At 40.8% G+C, this 18,197-nt stretch overlaps 1 protein-coding gene across 3 annotated transcripts in view; it reads left to right on the top strand.

Annotated features, from left to right (window-relative positions):
• The first annotated feature begins 424 nt into the window (after window positions 1-424).
• Window positions 425-18,197, top strand: part of AIG1 (androgen induced 1) — a 254,463-nt gene continuing 236,690 nt past the window's right edge. For 2 of the 3 annotated variants that reach the window (XM_058669096.1, XM_058669147.1), the window contains exon 1: window positions 426-605. In XM_058669096.1, the coding sequence (XP_058525079.1) occupies window positions 465-605 (141 nt within the window). In that variant the 5' untranslated portion in view covers window positions 426-464. Of the gene's footprint in view, window positions 606-18,197 lie in introns of all 3 variants that reach the window. The other variant, XM_004587283.4, reaches the window with a different exon arrangement.

The following is an 18,197-nucleotide window of genomic DNA, read 5'->3' as shown; positions in this document are numbered from 1 at the left end:
GCCCAGGCCCTCAGCCCCGCGCCCAGGCTGCGTGTCCGAGCCTCGGGCCAGGCTTCCCGGCCCCGGGCAGACGCCGTCGGCTGCGGCGCCCCGAGCTCCGCGCGCACGCCCCGAGCCCGGGAAGGCAGCTGGGAGACGGCTCGGGGCGCCTCCCCCTCGGCCGGGTCTCCGGGGACCCCGCGAACGCCGCAGCAGCGGAAGCGGGTGACGATGTCATGACGTCACGCTGCCCGCCCCGCGGCCCCGCACTCAGCGCCCGCCCCCGCAGGTCGCCCCGGCGCTCGTGGCCGCGCGGGTCCCCAGGGGCGCGCGCCCGCCGCAGCCCCCGCCCCGCGCCGCGCCCGCCGCGCCTGCCCCGCCCCGCGCCCGTCCCGCGCCTGCCCTGCGCCTGCCCCGCGCCGTGCCGGCCTTCCCACGGTGCCCGCTCTCCTCGCGGCCCAGTCAAGCCCAGGCCTCTGGCGAACATGGCGCTTGTCCCTTGCCAGGTGCTGCGGGTGGCCATTCTGCTGTCCTACTGCTCTATCCTGTGCAACTACAAGGCCATCGAAATGCCCTCTCATCAGACCTACGGCGGGAGCTGGAAATTCCTGACGTTCATTGATCTGGTAAGGCCGACCCCTCCCCTTTTCCTGTCAGCCAGCCGGTGCCAGCGTGCGTGGGTGGGTGCGCGGGCACCGGCACGCGCGCGCGCTTGCGACTTCAGCGCCCACCTCTGTACTCACCTCTCTCCTGGCGACTGCGGGTCAAGGCCTGGCCGCCCTGCCCTGGCGCCTTGTGCAACAGCCTCCGCCACCTGCCAGCTGGGGATGCACAGAGGTGGGGCACAGCCTAGTGGTGGGCTCTTCGGAGGGGGATGTGCACCTGTGTGTAACACTTGACACAGGAAATTCTTCAACAAAGCATCCCGAGGAACTTGCTCCTGAGTGGGCTCAGACCCGTTCACCGGCAAGGTGCTTTTCGGAGCACGCACTGTGGGATACACCTGCAGGGGATAAAGGAAACAGGGTATTTCCTTGGCGCTTCACCTGAGAGCACCCAATCTTCCCAGCCTAATAAAGTTGTCCTCCTTACATCTGTTCTTGGCCCATTGTCAGAAATTTCCCCAGTAACGTTAGGGGAGAGTATCAAAATGCATCCCCAGTGTGACTGTACCTTCCCATCTCTGTCCCCATGTGGTAGTTTGCATAAGCAGCTGTTCTACCCCTGCAACATGATAGTTTGACAAGTTCAGGTTATTACTTTTTTTTTTTTTTTACTTCCACTAAAATGGCATTTATCAAGAATTGACCTGAGCCTTAGACCCATTTCTAGCGTGGCCGAAGGAACTTTGGGGTGACAAGGTGGATAAGGCTGTCACACATGCATACACATTCAAGGACTACCTTCTCTAGTCAAAGGGTTAAAAATCAAAGAATTAAATGCATTCTGAGGGTCTCAGAGAAAATGTCAAACCAGTTCCTGAAATGCTCTGTTCAAGGTTGATAACACAGGGGCGACTACACCTGCAAACATGCCTGTTATTGAGCCTACATTTTCGTGAAGGCGACTAGAGGCCTGATTCAGGACACTTCTAAAAGCTTAGGATGTCTCAAAGAAATGCAATCAGGTGGTTTTAGAAATACCGATATTTTGCACTACATTAGGCCTTTTCAGAAAGAAACTCGAGTTCTGTTCCACAGCATCCTCCAAGAGATGCACATAGGCTTAGGCACAGAAGACTTCCCGGATGTAGGAGTGGTACAGTGGTGTTAATTCTCAGATCCTCAACTTCCGGTTCTTCCTTCAGACTCAGTCTGTCTGTGACCTTGGCTGACACCTGCCAGTTGTCCTTTGTTCCTCTTCTTTCATCACAGTGAGAATCACCCAACAGACTGAGCTGTTTTTCTGTCCTTTTTAACATTCAGGAAATAGATGACTGTTACTGGGATTGTCTTAATATTTGACCAAGAAAGGAACTTGGGTAAGTTTCCAAAGTCCTGCTGGACGGGCTGGTTTGTCAGTAATGATTGCTTTTGCCAGTTGTATGCTGTAGTAGATATTTTTCATAGGTTGAAGGAGCTAAGTCTGTAGCCCTGAGGTTCTGATAAACATGGATGTAAAACAAATGGACCAAATGCAGAGTACCAAAAATGGTGTTAACTTTTGCGGCATTTAAATGGGTTAGAGATGTTTAGATATTATTGAAAAACATGTACATAGATTTTTTTTAGGACTTATGGGTGAGCAAAATTCCTCTTGGACTCACTGCCTCATCCTGTTCCCAAATCAAATCTGTCTTAGAGTTGGCCCAGCTGAGAAGTAAAACAGCAGTACTGAGCTAAAGTACAGATGGGGACTCTACCCAAGCCGTGTAGAATGCATAGTGCTCAGGTGAGCCCTAGTCTTAAATGCTGTTTTCATGGACCACAGGTGGGACAGAGAGAGAAATTGAGGGTGTCAGTTAACCCAAGAGAAACGACTGCTTCTCATGTTGCATTGTTTGCTGCGATACAGAACAAGACTCACAAGAAATAATGTATCTCATAACTTCTGTGTGGCACAAAACCATAGTGAAGTCAGTTCTTGGTATGCTGTCAAATGATTTATATTTCAGTGTTGATGACTGGTTTTACCTATTTTAAATAAATTCATCGTTCATCATAAATATACTTTTTTGTGTGTATTCCGGAACTCAAACTATAAATTCATATTAGAAACTTCCACTTTGCTTCATATTTAGATTCAGTTTCTATAGAACATTTAGCCAGTCTTTCACCTTTTTTTTTATTCTCTGTGATTCCTGAATGAAATATAGCCAGTACCTTTAACGAAGAGCTCCCGTGAGAAAGTGCATTATAAAAGCACTCATGTTAAGTGTTACCCTTTTTATTAGAGATTTATAGTCCTTTTCGCTTAAGCGTTGTACAGCTGTTAAAACAACCTACTTGTCAATCTTCCATTATGGCATGAAAAAAACTAGGCTACTATAATTTACCTACATTTTGTGTGTGTTAAAAGAAAAAAAAAACTAAGTAAACAGTATTACCCCTGGATTAGATGCCTATACTGATTTGATGCTTTTTGGAGCCATCTTAGGAGGGTATTTCACTTTTCAAGATTTTAACAAGAAGGACTTCTTGCTAAGTGACTTGGATCACAGGCAGCTGTGAGTCAGGATATTTATCCTGAAGGTCACAGTTGGACTGTGTGTTCTGTGGCATCCCTATACCACAACACGCTTTGGGAAATTTAGGCCACCAGGACTGGGAGCAGCAGCGGCCCTTCAGCTGTCGACCCTCTCTTTTTGAGTAAGAGTGTCATCACAGGAGAAGCAGAGCCTCAGGGGAAACTGAAGTCGCAGACTGAGATGGCTCAGCTTATCATAAGAAAGTTTACCCACTTGAATCCACTATCATCACTGGATTCGACCTGCGGCCAACACAGCTTGAAAAAATAATAATGGAGTCAGGAAACAGAGTAGCAGAGTGAGCTGAAGGAACATGTGACCGTGGAAGCAAGTCACAGACACCCATTGCTGGCTTTGACCATGTAGGAGGGAGCTGGAAGAAGGTGTGGCCAAGGGAAAGAATTTCCCCCAGGAATTCCCAGCACACGGCCCTGCTGACACCTTGCTTTCAGCACAGTGAGACCCAGGTGGGACAGCTGACCTCCAGAATTGTGCAAGAAAAATTTGTTTCAGTTAAGCCTCTGCACTTTGGGAAACTTGTTACAGGAGCAGTGGAAAACTGGTACACTAGACCTTACAATGATCTAGGAAACACAGCTGTTGTTACACTTACATGAAATAAACGCACTGACTCAGCTCATCTTTCTGTTTATTAGATAACTGGTTAATGTTAGCTTGGAACAAAGTACAGGTTTTGCTGTGTATACCTAAGAACCCGTGTGGAGGAGATATGCATGCAGGTAGCAACAGGCACTATGAGAATATAAAAAGGCTGAAAAACATTGAAGAAGCTAGACTTTTCGTATACTGTAAAGTACTTCAGAAACTCTCATTACACATCACGTCAGGCCAGGAGAAGAAATACTTTAACTGGGAATAAACTGGAAAGAAAGAAGATCCAAATGAGCTGATGTTGCGATATTTCCTTAGTATCAGGGTAGATGAATTTGTTTCACATGATGTCATTTGTATTTTGTAGCCAAGTAATAAATTTCCTAAGTTACAAAAGAAGTCTTCCCAAAGGTACCAATTAAAAGAAAAAACAACATAAATAATCAAAAAGGGCCTCAAACTAGTATTTAGAAGATAATAGCTATGTAGTAAATATTGGAATAACTGGAAACTTTCTTTCTCTAAATTTTCAATGAATGTTCTTGTTTACTCCCAAAACATTCAAAATAATAGGAATGAAAAAAAAAAACAAGCTTTATGTATGTTTGATATGGGTAATAGGTTGTTCAACAGATGTGTGAGTATCAACTTTGGAAACATGGACTGGATGTTTATTTTTTTAATTAGATTGATACTACATTAAATTATTATTAGTTTTATATTTGATGATTGAAGTGGAGATCTGGATTTCCCATTTGCTTGAGTTTGCGCTAGACCCCGATTGAGGCGTTGTAATTTCTTAGGCTGCATCATTCCCGCTGTTCCTCCTCTCCTGCCTTGGCGTTCATGCATTGTGGAATGGTGTTCTGGAAGCCTGTTAGAAACGCAGTACCTCCAGCTTCTGCTGAGGCCTTCTGAATTGGGATCTACATTTTTAAAGAGATATTTATTTTTATTGCAAAATCAGATATACAGAGAGGAGGAGAGACAGGAAGATCTTCGGTCCAATGATTCATTCCCCAAGTGACTGCAATGGTTGGAGGTGAGCTGAGCCGAAGTCAGGAGCCTGGAGCACTTCTGGATCTCCCATGTGGGTGCAGGAACCCAAGCCTTTGGGCTGTCCACTGCTTTACCAGGCCACAAGCAGAGAACTGAATAGGAAGTGAGGCTGCCAGGATTAGAACTGGTACCCATATGGGATCCTGGTGTGTTCAAGGCTAGGACTTTAGTCTCTAGGCCACCGCTCTGGGCATCTACTTCTTAATTGATTTTTTCCTTGTTTATGTAAGAGAAAAGATGGATGAAAGAGAAAGCAAGGAGAGAGATAAGGAGAATGAGACAGAAAAACAGCTCTTGGTTCCTTCCCCAAATACCCACAATGAACAGTGCTGGACTTGAGCCAGAGCTGGAAACCCAGAATGCCTGCTTATTTGGCAGCTTAGTTGAGCCATCTCCACTACCTCCTAGAGTCTGGAGTAACAGGAAGCTGGAGTCAGCAGCTGGAGTATTGAACCCCAGAACTCTGATACTGCACATGGACATCTTAAGCTAGGTTGCATGCCCACCAAGGATCTGCATTTTAATAAGATCAACAGGGGCTTCTTATGTACCGTCTTTGATAAATGATCCTCTGGTATATGCTGTCAGGTCCCACTGTTTTGTTTTGTACTTTAACATGCAATAGCTATGGGAACCAATCTTAGTGTAAGAATTCTGACCACTGTGAAACGTATTTAAGCTGACTATTACTGCGACATAACTGAAAATATGTAAAAAATCACTACTTTAAAAGAAAGGAAAATATTTAACAGACACAAGTGGTGTGCTGGTTATTGCAATTGAAAAACCAGTTTAGATGATTTTCAGAGCAACCAAGATGAAAAACAATTTTGGTTTGACTGCATTGTCCCTAAGCTTGGAATAAAGGAAGCCTATGTATTAGGAAAAACACATTTTATTCAAAGCACTAACTTCTCAAAGTATTCTATCATTTGTATCCTCACATAAAAGACATTGATGTAGGTATGCCTTTGGTTGAATCTTAGCAAAACATGTAGGAATGCTATTTTGCTTGCTGTTCATCTTTTAATAGAGCTAAAAAAACGTGGTCTTCTATCTTGACCAGATGAAGGCATTTTGGAAAAGTTTAAGGCAATATGACCTTGTTCTTTTGTGTGTAAGTAATTGAAATCTGCGTTGTGAAAGAACTTAAGAAAACCACAAAGGAAAGGGGTAAGTAAGAGCTTAGTTGTGGAAAAGCTTGATGTGCTCGAAGGGCAAGAATGGTCAAATAAAACTAGAGGATACATTATTTTTTGCGTTTAGATGGGCTAAGAACTTTTGACATTTAGAGAAGTGTTAGACACAAAATGAGCTTTGTGAGTTCATAAAATTTTGCAGTTGGGTCGGTCATATATTTACTTAAATTCTTACAAAACAGAAATGACTGACTTAGTTCCTGGTTTTATAGTAAGTAGGGCACAAAGTTGCTTGAGAAGAGATGGTGTACATGGTTATGTAACTATGCTAGTGGGCTGTGAGTAGTGTCAGTTAAAACCACAGAGCACCCTCGGAAGACCACTAGTTTGATCACTACTCAGTGAACCAAATTAAATAGCTCTTTCTATTTTTATTTTGTCTTATTTGAATATTAAAGAGGGTGAAACTGCACTTTTTTTTCGTTCAACAGATTTAGGCTTGACCGTGAATTATGCACATAACCTTCAAGGATTCAGTTGATGTTTTTTCCTAACCTGGGGGAAGAATTGGGAGAATAATATTTTGCCTAGACTTCACTTAACTTTTGTAAGTGTTTCTTTTGGATCAGAAATGAACTAGGGGCCTGGTTTTGTCAGAGTTGGGGAAATAGTTGGTGATATAATCACCCATTCCCTGTCTTTGTTGCAAATGTTATTGAAATTACAGAAAGTCATCTGACCACTAGTTGAGGTCACTTCTGTTCTCATCTCTGCCGTTCTCCCATGTCTGGAATAGCATTTAGCAAAATTGGTAACTATTCTGAGGGTTTTCATTTGTTTCCCTATGTTATTCTGAAATGTGACATGTTTCTGTGGGAGCATGAACAATAGTACAATTTTCCACATTGAATCAGCTGTTCCTGTGATCCAAGCATGCCTGGAAAAATCTTAACTGCTTCAGAATTCGATAATAATGTAGCCTTTCTTCTGGGAAGCTTGTGGCTAGACTGTCGGAAGAACTTGCTGCTCACCTGGATGGGAGTCCTGTCCCAGGGTGTGAAGCACCCAGCATTCTTTCAAAGTGAGACATTCTTTGGTCTAATCCATGGTGAGGCAGAACAGGATACTGAATAGAAGCACAAGATTCTAAAAAGTCAGTTTCTAATCCCTTCATATTGGTTTATATTTGGACCTGTAGCGCTGTGTTGTAATTTAAAATTGAAATTTTAGAAGCGATATACACAGTCATCGAGTAAATGGATTTAACACAGGAAACCACAGGGAAGAAAGTGTGTTCTGTCTTAATTCTGCTTCTTATTCTTGCATCCTAGGATTTTAGCACTCCAAGAGGCTATTTATTCTTGAACTTTGTATACACACAGAAACAAATACAGAGTCATGTTACAGATATATATATATATATATATATATATATATGTATAAAGTTCATAACAATTTGCATTATGAAAAAGCTACAAGAGTTTCATTTTTTTTTGGCACCAGAAATAAATTTGTCTTAATTTTACTGTTTCTCAAATGTCTTATTCAGTGACCCTCGTTTGTGCTTTTTCTCACTGCTGTGTGTACAACTACAGTTTCTGAAGAAATCACGTGTCTATAAATTATTTTGAAATTACGAGTGTCACACAGAGATAACAATGGTGGTATGTTGCACTTGTTTTTTCAATCATGCTCATACCTAAAAACTCAGAATTTTAGTATATACATATGATTTTTACAAACCTATTAATAATTCATGTATATAAAAACTTTCCTTTATAGTTTACAGTTCTGTAAGTTTTGACAGAGGCATAGAAGTCGTCATCACATCACCTAAAACTATTCTTTTGTGTTGCTCCTTTATAGTAATAATCTTGCCCTTAATCTTATCAATCACAGGTTAGTTCTCTGTCCTTCATTTTTGCATTTTCTAGAAAATAAAGTAAATCTTTCAGTTTGGTGATTTTAAAAAAATTTTGTCATAGTGCATGTCTGATTCATCTGTGTTTTGTGTTTATCAATAATTTGTTAATTTCTGAGTTGTATTCCATGGTATCCATATATGATACATCAATAAACTATGATAAACTATGAAAACTATGATAGTTTATTAATCTACACGTTAAAGTGTGTTTTTTTTAAGATTTATTTATTTTTCTTAGAAAGTCAGATTTACAGAGAGGAGGAGAGCCAGAGAGGAAGATCCACTGATTCACTTCCCAGGTGGCTGCCATGACTGGAGCTGAGCTGATCCAAAGCCAGGAGTTAGGAGTTTCTTCTGTGTCTCCCAATTGGTTGCAGGGTCCCAGAGTTTGGGCCATCCAGCTGCTTTCCCAGGCCACAAGCAGGGATCTGGACGGAAAGTTGGGCAACTGGGACACAAACCAACACCTGTATGGGACTTTGCTCAGATATAAGATAATTTTAATGCTATAAATTTCCCTCTAGGAACAACTTTGGCTGCATCTTATAAGCACTAATAAATTTTCACTTTCATTTGAGTTTTATTATTTAAAATTCTTTGAGACTTTCTGTTTTATAATGGATTGCACATGTTTGTGTTTTTGAAATTTCACCGATATATTGCAGCACAATCAACAATCGCAAGAACTTGGAAGCAACCTAAATGCCCTTCAACAGAGGACTGGATAAAGAAACTGTGGTTCATCTACACTATGGAATGATACTTGGCTATTTAAAAAAATGAAATGCTTTACTTTATGGCCAAATGGGCCAAACTAGAGACCATAATGTTAAGGGAAATGAGTCAATCCCAAAAGGTTAGATATCATATGTTTGCTCTAATATAATACCATATGATGTCAAATCCAGAGATAGCATATGTGAATCCCCCTTGCTCTTAACATAGTAGGGACTCATTTGCTCCAGTTCTCCTGGTGAGAGAGCGTTTTCTTGGGTTTTAGACGCCTGTGCTGGAGAAAAAGGGAGGGTTACTATCGCATTATTTTCTAGAAAATGCAAAAATGAAGGGTAAGTTTAAACTCTAAAAAATTTTTTTGAGGTAGTATGCAATTTCTTCATAATGCACGTCATCTATAAGCCTTTTGAAAAACTCACATTTCTATGTATGTCTGTATTTTCTTAATATTTTCTTATGGAATTGCTATGATTTGATTCTTGTCCTGATGGTTAAGATTTAAGATTCTTTGTTTTCCCTGTGTTATTTTTTTTAAAAAAGATGTATTTATTTTTACCTGAAAGGCAAAGTTAGAGAGATGGAGAAGAGTGAAATCTTTCATTTGATGGTTCACTTCCAAATGGCCACTAAGGCTGGGATTGGGCTGCCAATCTGAAGCCTGGAACTGAAATCTTCTTCCTGGTCTGGATTCAAGGGCCCAAGGACTTCGGCTGCTCGATGGTGCTTTCTCAAGCCTTTAGCAGGGAGAACATGATCTCCACGTGGGTTCAGGGAGCTAAATGGGAAGTGGAGCAGCTAGGACTTGATGGGTGCCATATGGAGTGGTGGTGCCTCTGCATCCTCAGGTATAGCCTTAGTTTGTTATGCTATGGCCCTGCTGACCCTCCATCCCCTTTTGGTTTATCGAATTTCAATTTGATCTGTCTCCTTCTGTCATCCATCTTGTGTTGAGCCCATTTGGTGAATTTTGAAGTCTCAGATATTATATGTATTGATTGTAACATACCAATCTGGATCCTTTTTTGGGTTGCCATTTCTCAGCAATAAAATATCTTTCATTTGTTTTGATATTATTACCTCATGGAGACTTGTTGAAGAGGTGATTAAAGTCCTGATGTGATAGTCCCAACATTGGTGCCATATGGGCATTTGCATCTGTTGATTGTCCGCACCCCCCACCCCCCGAACATTGGTGTAATTTTTCTGGCTCTTCATATGACATGTTATTTCGAATTATAAACTAAACATTCTGAGGAGTATGTTAGGAGACTCAGCCCTGCTAAATTCCTGTGAAGAATGTTTATTTTGTTTGTTTTAGTAGGCAACCAACCTGGTTAGGTTCAGACCTCAGCTTCCGGCTTATGGAGATTCTAGAATCCATGGAATTTTCAAATATTTTGTTCTGATTTTTGGATATCACTGGAACTTGCTGTACTCAGGGTTAGTCTGGGGCGTGGGCGTTGGTTTATGTGGTAGGTCAGCTCTTCATACTTGTGTGCTTCACCAGGCCTGTTCCGTGCATGTGCAGGACTTGTGTCTGTTTATACACAGTTATTGTTGCTTTTTTCCCTTTTTTCTTCACTATGTGATTTCTATAATATTTTCCAGCTCTCAAAGGTTCGCTTTCTTGATTTCTCTAGCCAAGAGACAGAGAATGTCAACGTGGTGAAGGTTACCTTCACATGAGACAGCAAGAGAAAAGGGAAAGAAGGGAAAGCCACATGTCCCCCTTGCTCTTTTTTAAAAATAATAATAATTATTATTTTTTGATACAATTTAGTTGGCAGTGGGCTCTCCCTTCCCCTCCCCTCTGTTCTCCTCTCTGGAATCATAATGTGTGTCCATTGTGAATTTTTCCCAAGTCCGTCATGCTTCCACTGGAATGTCTCCCAGCCATGTAGAAGAATAACTTTTCATTGTAGGTTAATTCTTCTGTCCTGGGGCCCTATTATAGGTACAGTGAGGATTAGGCCTTTGTTGTTCATGGGCCATACCAATAACAGTTATATGTGGACACTGACAATCACAGGTGGTTATAAACAATCCACCTCTTGTGGATGGTTAATTAATGAATTACATCACAGGTTCTTGTTACATTAGGTACAAGTAAGTGTGAAGTAACACATGAAAAAATGCTCAAGCTCTCTGGCAATAATGGAAATCCAAGTAAAAACAACACCGAGGTTTCACCTAACAGCTGAAAGAATCGGCCATATACAGAAATCTACCAACAACACCTGCTGGCGAGGCTGTGGAGGGAAGGGAACCCTACTTCTTTTGGTGGGAATGCAGGCTAGTGCAGCCACTATGGAAGTCAATATGGAGAACACCTAGGCAATTAAACATTCACCTACCATACGACCCAGCAATACCACTTCTAGGAATAAATCCAAAAGACTTGTTATACGACAAAGCAACATGTTCCCCAATGTTTATTGCAGCACAATCAACAATCGCAAGAACTTGGAAGCAACCTAAATGCCCTTCAACAGAGGACTGGATAAAGAAACTGTGGTTCATCTACACTATGGAATAATACTTGGCTATTTAAAAAAATGAAATGCTTTACTTTATGGCCAAATGGGCCAAACTAGAGACCATAATGTTAAGGGAAATGAGTCAATCCCAAAAGGTTAGATATCATATGTTTGCTCTAATATAATACCATATGATGTCAAATCCAGAGATAGCATATGTGAATCCCCCTTGCTCTTAACATAATAGGGACTCATTTGCTCCAGTTCTCTTGGTGAGAGAGCGTTTTCTTGGGTTTTAGACACCTGTGCTGGAGAAAAAGGAAGGGTTACTATCACATACAGAGTTGTTTCTCTATATGTAGAGAGGGTTTTCTTTTTCTTTTATTTTTTTTCTGTGAGTGCTTGCATTGCAGTTCTAAGAGTCATTTCTCATCCACAAAATCTGTAAGCCTCCATTATGGGACCTTACTCATTTTCCCAATAGTTTCCAACCCACCTGCCATTATATACTTGGCAAAGTCCTCAGATGCTTTCTGTATCGTATTCATGGTTTTTAATTGTAATTTGTGGGAATCCTTAAGCTGTATTCATCTTATTCTGTTTTGATTGGCACAAGAATAACCTACATATGGTTTTAATACCTGATTTTTTCCACTTAAAATGTTTTGTAAACATTTTTCCATGCCATTATACATTCTTCCATAACATCATCTATAACAATTGTATATTCTTCATATGGGTTTATATTGATTGTCTTACTGAATGCATGAATAGATAAATCTTCACACATCTGTAATTGCTTTCTTAGGATAAATTGTTCAAGGCAGAATAACTATTCTAAAGTTCTTGAAAATGCCTTAACTTTAAATTAACTTCGACCAATGCTAATATCTGGAGTACTAAGTTCTTTCCATTTCTGATGACACTGTAGAATAAATAAATTATATAGAATAATAATGCCAGTAATCACTTAAAGTGCTTAAACTTTACAGTTTCTTGTCCAGTAGATTAGTTGTAAATCTTTCACCAGGTACTTCATAGATGTCAATGGCTAGCTGTCTTTGACTTTATGTTTAAAAAACCCACTGGTATTAGACTCTTTTAATTTGGCCTCATAAATATTTAAGCCAAGCATAAATCTTAAAGTGCCTAGAGCATCGTAATTAGGATGGAACTGACAATGGCAGAACACAGGAGTGACTTTCTGTGTATGGTAATCATGGATCTGCTTTTGTATCCTATTCAACTTGCATTAAATTTGTATTAACTTAGTCATGGTTGATCTATTAAGTTTCTTTGAAATAGTTGCTATAATATTGCAAATCCTTTTATTTGTAATTATACTTGTGCTTTTTAATGAAAAGAATTGATTTGAAAGAGTTACAGAATGTAGAGGGGAGATCTTCCGTGTATGTGTATTGGATTACTCCCTAAGTTGCCACAATGGCCAGAGCTGAGGCAGGCTGAAGCAAGGAGCCAGGAGTCTCATCCAAGTTCTGCGCATGTATGGCAGGGGCCCAGACAATTGGGCTATTTTAGCTGCTTTCCACAGGCTATTAGCAGGGGCCTAGATTGGAAGTGGAATGGCCATGAAGTGACTGGTACTCATGTGCGACATGGGAGTGGCAGGTGGTGGATTTAGCCATTATGCCTCAATACCAGCTCCCATCTTTGCTATCTTTAAGAAGACGTGTGAACATTAATGCACATAGAAGGGGAAGACATACTCTTCTAAAATACTAAGGCTTATTCCGTGCTGTAACATGTCATTTATGTATCAGTCATATACTGGTAGAAAAAGGAAATGATACACTCAGAGCAGTTAATCAGTTAATCAGAACCAGTTTAATGAAGGAAGCATTTGCAGGCGAGGGAAGGATGGAGAGGTCTCAGAATATAGTATTAATTTTTTTTTAAAGATTTATTTTATTTTTATTGCAAAGTCAGATACACTGAGAGGAGGAGAGATAGAGAGGAAGTGGAGCTGCCGGGATTAGAACCAGCAGCCATATGGGATCAAGGCGAGGACCTTAGCCACTAGACCACACTGCCGAGCCCTGAATATAGTATTAATTTTTTAGGTAAGAAGTGAGGGCAGGTAAACATGCTAGGCCTGCAGCACTAATCTTTTTTTTTTTTTAAGATTTATTTTATTTTTATTGGAAAGTCAGATACAGAAAGGAAGAGAGATCGAGAGGAAGATCTTCTGTCCAATGATTCACTCCCCAAGTGGCCACTAGAGCCGGAGCTGAGATGATCTGAAGCCAGGAGCCAGGAGCCTCCTCCAGGTCTCCCACACAGGTACAGGATTCCAAGGCTTTGATTTGTCCTTGACTGCTTTCCCAGGCCACAAATAGGGATCTGGAAGGGAAGCGGGACTGCTGGGATTAAAACTGGTGCCCATATGGGATCTTGGTGCGTTCAAGGCGAGGAGGACTTTAGCTGCTAGGCTACTGTGCCAGGCCCAGCAGTAATCTTTAGTGATGATCCAGTGGGAAGGATCCTTTAATAGATGTGAGAACAAAATAAAGACCCCAAGTTTCCTTTCCTTTCTTGGCCCAGTCTCCTGCCAGTGCTTCTCAGTAGATTCTATCCTAGAAGACTCATAGGGGTGAAAACCTGTTCCTACAATGCACAAAGATCCAGTGAGTACCAGGAAACTGTTAAGTTAGAATTTCCTTCCATAAATATACTCCTATGCCTTTGGCAAATTTACAAGTAATTGTATATGATGATGCGACATGTCTGTTTAATAAGAACTGTTGTTGGTTGACTATATGAAATGTCATAAGTTGAGAATGATGAAATGAAAAGACAGAAGTAAGAGGTGAAAATGGGTAAAGTTAAAGTAAGGCTAATTGCAAGACTCTAAAAAATGCAGTGGAAGAATTAAATCAATAATAGGGGCATTAAAAAATAAAACTGATGCTGTGAAAAATCAAATGAGCGTGGTGGAGAATGAACTGAAAAAATCTGCTAGAACTCGATTGAAAAGCAAAGTAAAGTTTAAACAATAAACTGTGACAAAGAGATTGAAAATTCAGGAACAATTATTCATTCTTGCTGGAAAGTAGATTACATGAATTAGAACAAAAGTAGTATTCAAGGCAAAATTAAAACAAAATCTCTTCGTTCTTGAAGCAAAGAAAAATCAGTGTCCTTCTTTGGATTGAAAAGGTCTTTGAAAAAGATTGTTTCTGAAGTGAAAAAAAAAATGACACCAGGATTTACCTTCTTGAAAATAGTTATCTGCTAAATAAGAAATTATGTATAAGAAACAAAATAGAGCGTAAAGAGCACTCCAACTAGTTATCTGCTAAGAAGCAAAAATTACAAAGTTTTGAGTTATCTTGATTGTATTATTGAAATTAAGAATCAAAAAAATATTAACGGATACAAGAATTTTTTACCCAACTAAGTTATCTTTTTGAATTAAAATAATTAAAATACATTATCAGTTATATAAGGTATCAGAAAGTATTGTCTGTGTTCTCTTGTTTTTCTTTTCTATTTATTAATGCCTTTTACTGAACAATCCAGGAAAGTAATTAACATGTAGAAGTTAAGAGTGAGGGCCTGGGGTAGTAGCATAGCGGTTAACGTCCTCGCTTTACATGCACCAGGATCCTATATGGGTGTCGGTTTTAATCCCAGCAGTCCCGCTTCCCTTCCAGATCCCTGCTTTTCCTGGCCTGGGAAAGCAGTTGAGGACGGCCCAAAGCCTTGGGACCCTGCACCGCCGTGGGAGACCTTGAAGAGGCTCCTGGCTCCTGGGTTTGGATCAGCTCAGCTCTGGCTGTTGTGGCCGCTTGGGGAGTGAATTATCGGATGGAAGATCTTCCTCTCTGTCTCTCCTCGTTTCTGTATATCTGACTCTCCAAGAAAAAATAAAGAAATATTTTTTAAGAAAGAAATCAAGAGTGAAGTAGAAATTATATAGACTTATAGGGTTAAATAAAGACTCAATTAGTTGTTTTCTAGATTATAAGCAGTAGTGGCACAGTGAGAAACTGAAATATTGCAAATGCGGGTTGTCGTCAAAAATCTAGCCAAGTTAGTATGGATTTCATTTTGAGTATTTTTCTCATGCTGTTTTCCTGACTAAAATTACAGGGTGGTAATGTTGCCTGATGTTTCTAGTGGAGATACTACTTTAAGTAGAATTAAGAAGTATTTGTTAATTGGCCCTGAAAGTGCTGATCTGAGTAAGGACTTGGTTGCTAATTCCATGAGTTTAAAGAGTGAATATTAATTGACATGTTGTTGAGAGCAGCTTCTAGGAAAGGAAGTTTGTATTTCAGCTTGCAGTTTGGAGATTACAGTGTGTTGTAGTGCTGGCTATAGTGGTGAGCTCGGAGACACACAAAGATCCTAGGCAGAAATAATCATGTACTGTTGTGAAAGTCACCTCCCTAAGGTAAGCCCCCACTGCTCTGAACACCTGCAACCAGGCTCCCCCGCCCCCGCCGCCATGATTAGATCTGACCCTGTCTCTATCTTGATCTGTCAACCATCCACATTCATTTGTCAGGGTTCAAGTATCTGTATGATTTTTGAGGGGACATGTTCTGCTGTACCCATCTCGTGCGCAAGCTTGTGGCAGATTTTCATCATTAGCCAGTTTAAAAAGTAGGGTCCTGTTTAACATAGGCCTGTTTAACATGAGGGTGACTAAATTAGTTCAAAGACCACACTCAATCGGAATGCTGTGATTTCTAAGTAACTTAGGCAAAAAAAAAAAAAAAAAAAAAAAAGAAAGAAAGAAAAAAGAAAAAAAGCACATACCAAGATGAAGACCCATGGTTTATTGTCACTGTAAAGAAGACTTGACCTTGGTTTCTGATCATGTGAATTCCCTTGGTATTTAGTTTATGTGTATGCGCCACAGTGCCATGTTGGTGTGGGTACTAACAGGCCATGATTAACGAGCAGTTTTTTGATGACTTCTCTCTCTTTGAAATGATAAAAATAGTGTCTTCCATTCCACACGTGAGGCTCTGTGAAATATATGTTAGAAGCAAATTGAAGTTTATTACAGATACTAACACCGCTGCACATTCTGGTTCCTATTCTCTCAGATCATCTGTAATTCTGATTGAGCCCACTACTGCTGACTCATTTGATGCAGCCACTCACTTTCTCTTTCATGGAACATATTTAAAAAATGTGGCTCTTTTGCTTCCTTTTGGCCTCTCTTTCCCTTGCTTCTTCCTACTTTCCCTTGCTGGTTTCTCTTCTTCCTCTTAGCCTCCTGATGCTGAATTCCCCAAAAAGGAGTCCTGGGGCCTGTTTCTTACAGTCTACATTCACTCTGTCAGGGGCCTCACCTTTCAGTACATCCTGTTTGGTGATAATCCCCACATTTCGTGTTGATCTGTGGTCTTTCCTGAGCTCAATCTTTCTATATCCAATCCAAGGTTCTCAAACTGTGTACAAAGAAGTGTGCTTCATTCTGCCTCCTGAACCTGTGTTTACCCCATTGTCCTATAGCTAATTAAATATCACCATCATCAAAGGTTACTGTGCAACTTCGTGTTAACTGGATTAACTGAATTTTTTATTAGCATCTTCTGTGCGTTGTTTCCAGTGGACATCTCATTTATTGGATTGGACTGAAAAAGTGCAATGTCAGATCATTTGGGAAATGAACAGCAGATTGAAGATCACTTTGTCTCTCTCTATGTCTCTCCTCTCTGTCTGCCACTGTCTTTCAAATGCAATTTTGATCTGGTTGGACAACTAGCATGCTAATTACATGATGAAAATAATTATCTATTAATTTTAGTTTAGGCCATTGGCCAAAAGAAAGTTGACTTGTTTTAGGAAATGAAGCCAGTAATGTGAAAATGTGTTAAGAACTTCCTTAGTGTTCTGATCTGTCTTTATTTCCTTTATTTTAAAAGGGAATATTTTAAAAGACAGGTACTGAGGTGGACATTTAGACTAACAGACAGTGATTGAGGTGCTAGTGTCTTGCATAGATGTGAAGAAGCCATCTGCAACTCCCACATTGCATATCCAATTGCATGGTTCAAATCACAGCTTCTCTACTTCCCAAACAGCTTTGCTCCATGCAATGCAGTAACTGATGGCTCAAGCACTTGGGTACCTGGCACTTATGGAAGAGACCTTTATGGAATTCTGGGCTCCTCATTTTAGCCTGAAGCAGCCCTGGCTGTTCTGGAATTTTGGGGAGTGAACCAGCATGGTGGAAAAATTTTGTTTCTTTCTCACTCCTCTCTTTTTCTCTCCTTATCAAAAAATCAAAATCAAGAGGCTGCAGTTAACATACCTACTTCTCACATAAGCCTGCCTGGGTTTGAGTCCTGACACCACCTCCTGCTCCTCAGTCTAGCTTCTTGCCAGTGTTAGTCCTGAGTAGCCATCGTGTTGGCTCAAGTATTTTGATTTCTTCCACCCCTGTGGGAGACGTGGATGTAGTTCCTGTCTCCTGATTTTTGACCCCCAACCCAAACCTCTTCGTTATAGGTATTTGGAAAGTAAACCATTGAAAAGAAGCTCTCTTTCTGCCTCTGTGTCAATTGGTAAAATAAAATAAATACTGTATGTAACTTCTGCCCATAACATTTTTGGAAGATGCTATTAGTTAGATAAGAATACTTGTACGGTCAAATGTAAAGTGTATTCTCTTAGATATTAATTTGAGCTTGCTATTAAAAATTTTATTACCCATTTACTTTTTTTTTATAAAGATTTATTTATTTTATTACAAAGTCAGATATACAGAGAGGAGGAGAGACAGAGAGGAACATCTTCTGTCTGATGATTCACTCCCCAAGTGAGCCGCAATGGCCGGTGCTGAACCGATCCGAAGCCGGGAACCTGGAACCTCTTCCGGGTCCCCCACGCGGGTGCAGGGTCCCAACGCCTTGGGCCGTCCTCGGCTGCTTTCTCAGGGCACAAGCAGGGAGCTGGATGGGAAGTGGAGCTGCCGGGATTAGAACCAGCGCCCATATGGGATCCCAGGGCGTTCAAGGCGAGGACTTTAGCCGCTAGGCCACGCTGCCGGGCCCTACCCATTTACTTTTAACATATTGGTTACTCATTACTATGTCAATTAATTC

This window comes from Ochotona princeps, chromosome 1 (genome assembly GCF_030435755.1).
Source record: "Ochotona princeps isolate mOchPri1 chromosome 1, mOchPri1.hap1, whole genome shotgun sequence".
In the NCBI taxonomy this organism is placed as follows: Eukaryota; Metazoa; Chordata; class Mammalia; order Lagomorpha; family Ochotonidae; genus Ochotona; species Ochotona princeps.
This window is presented reverse-complemented; position numbering and strand designations above follow the sequence as displayed.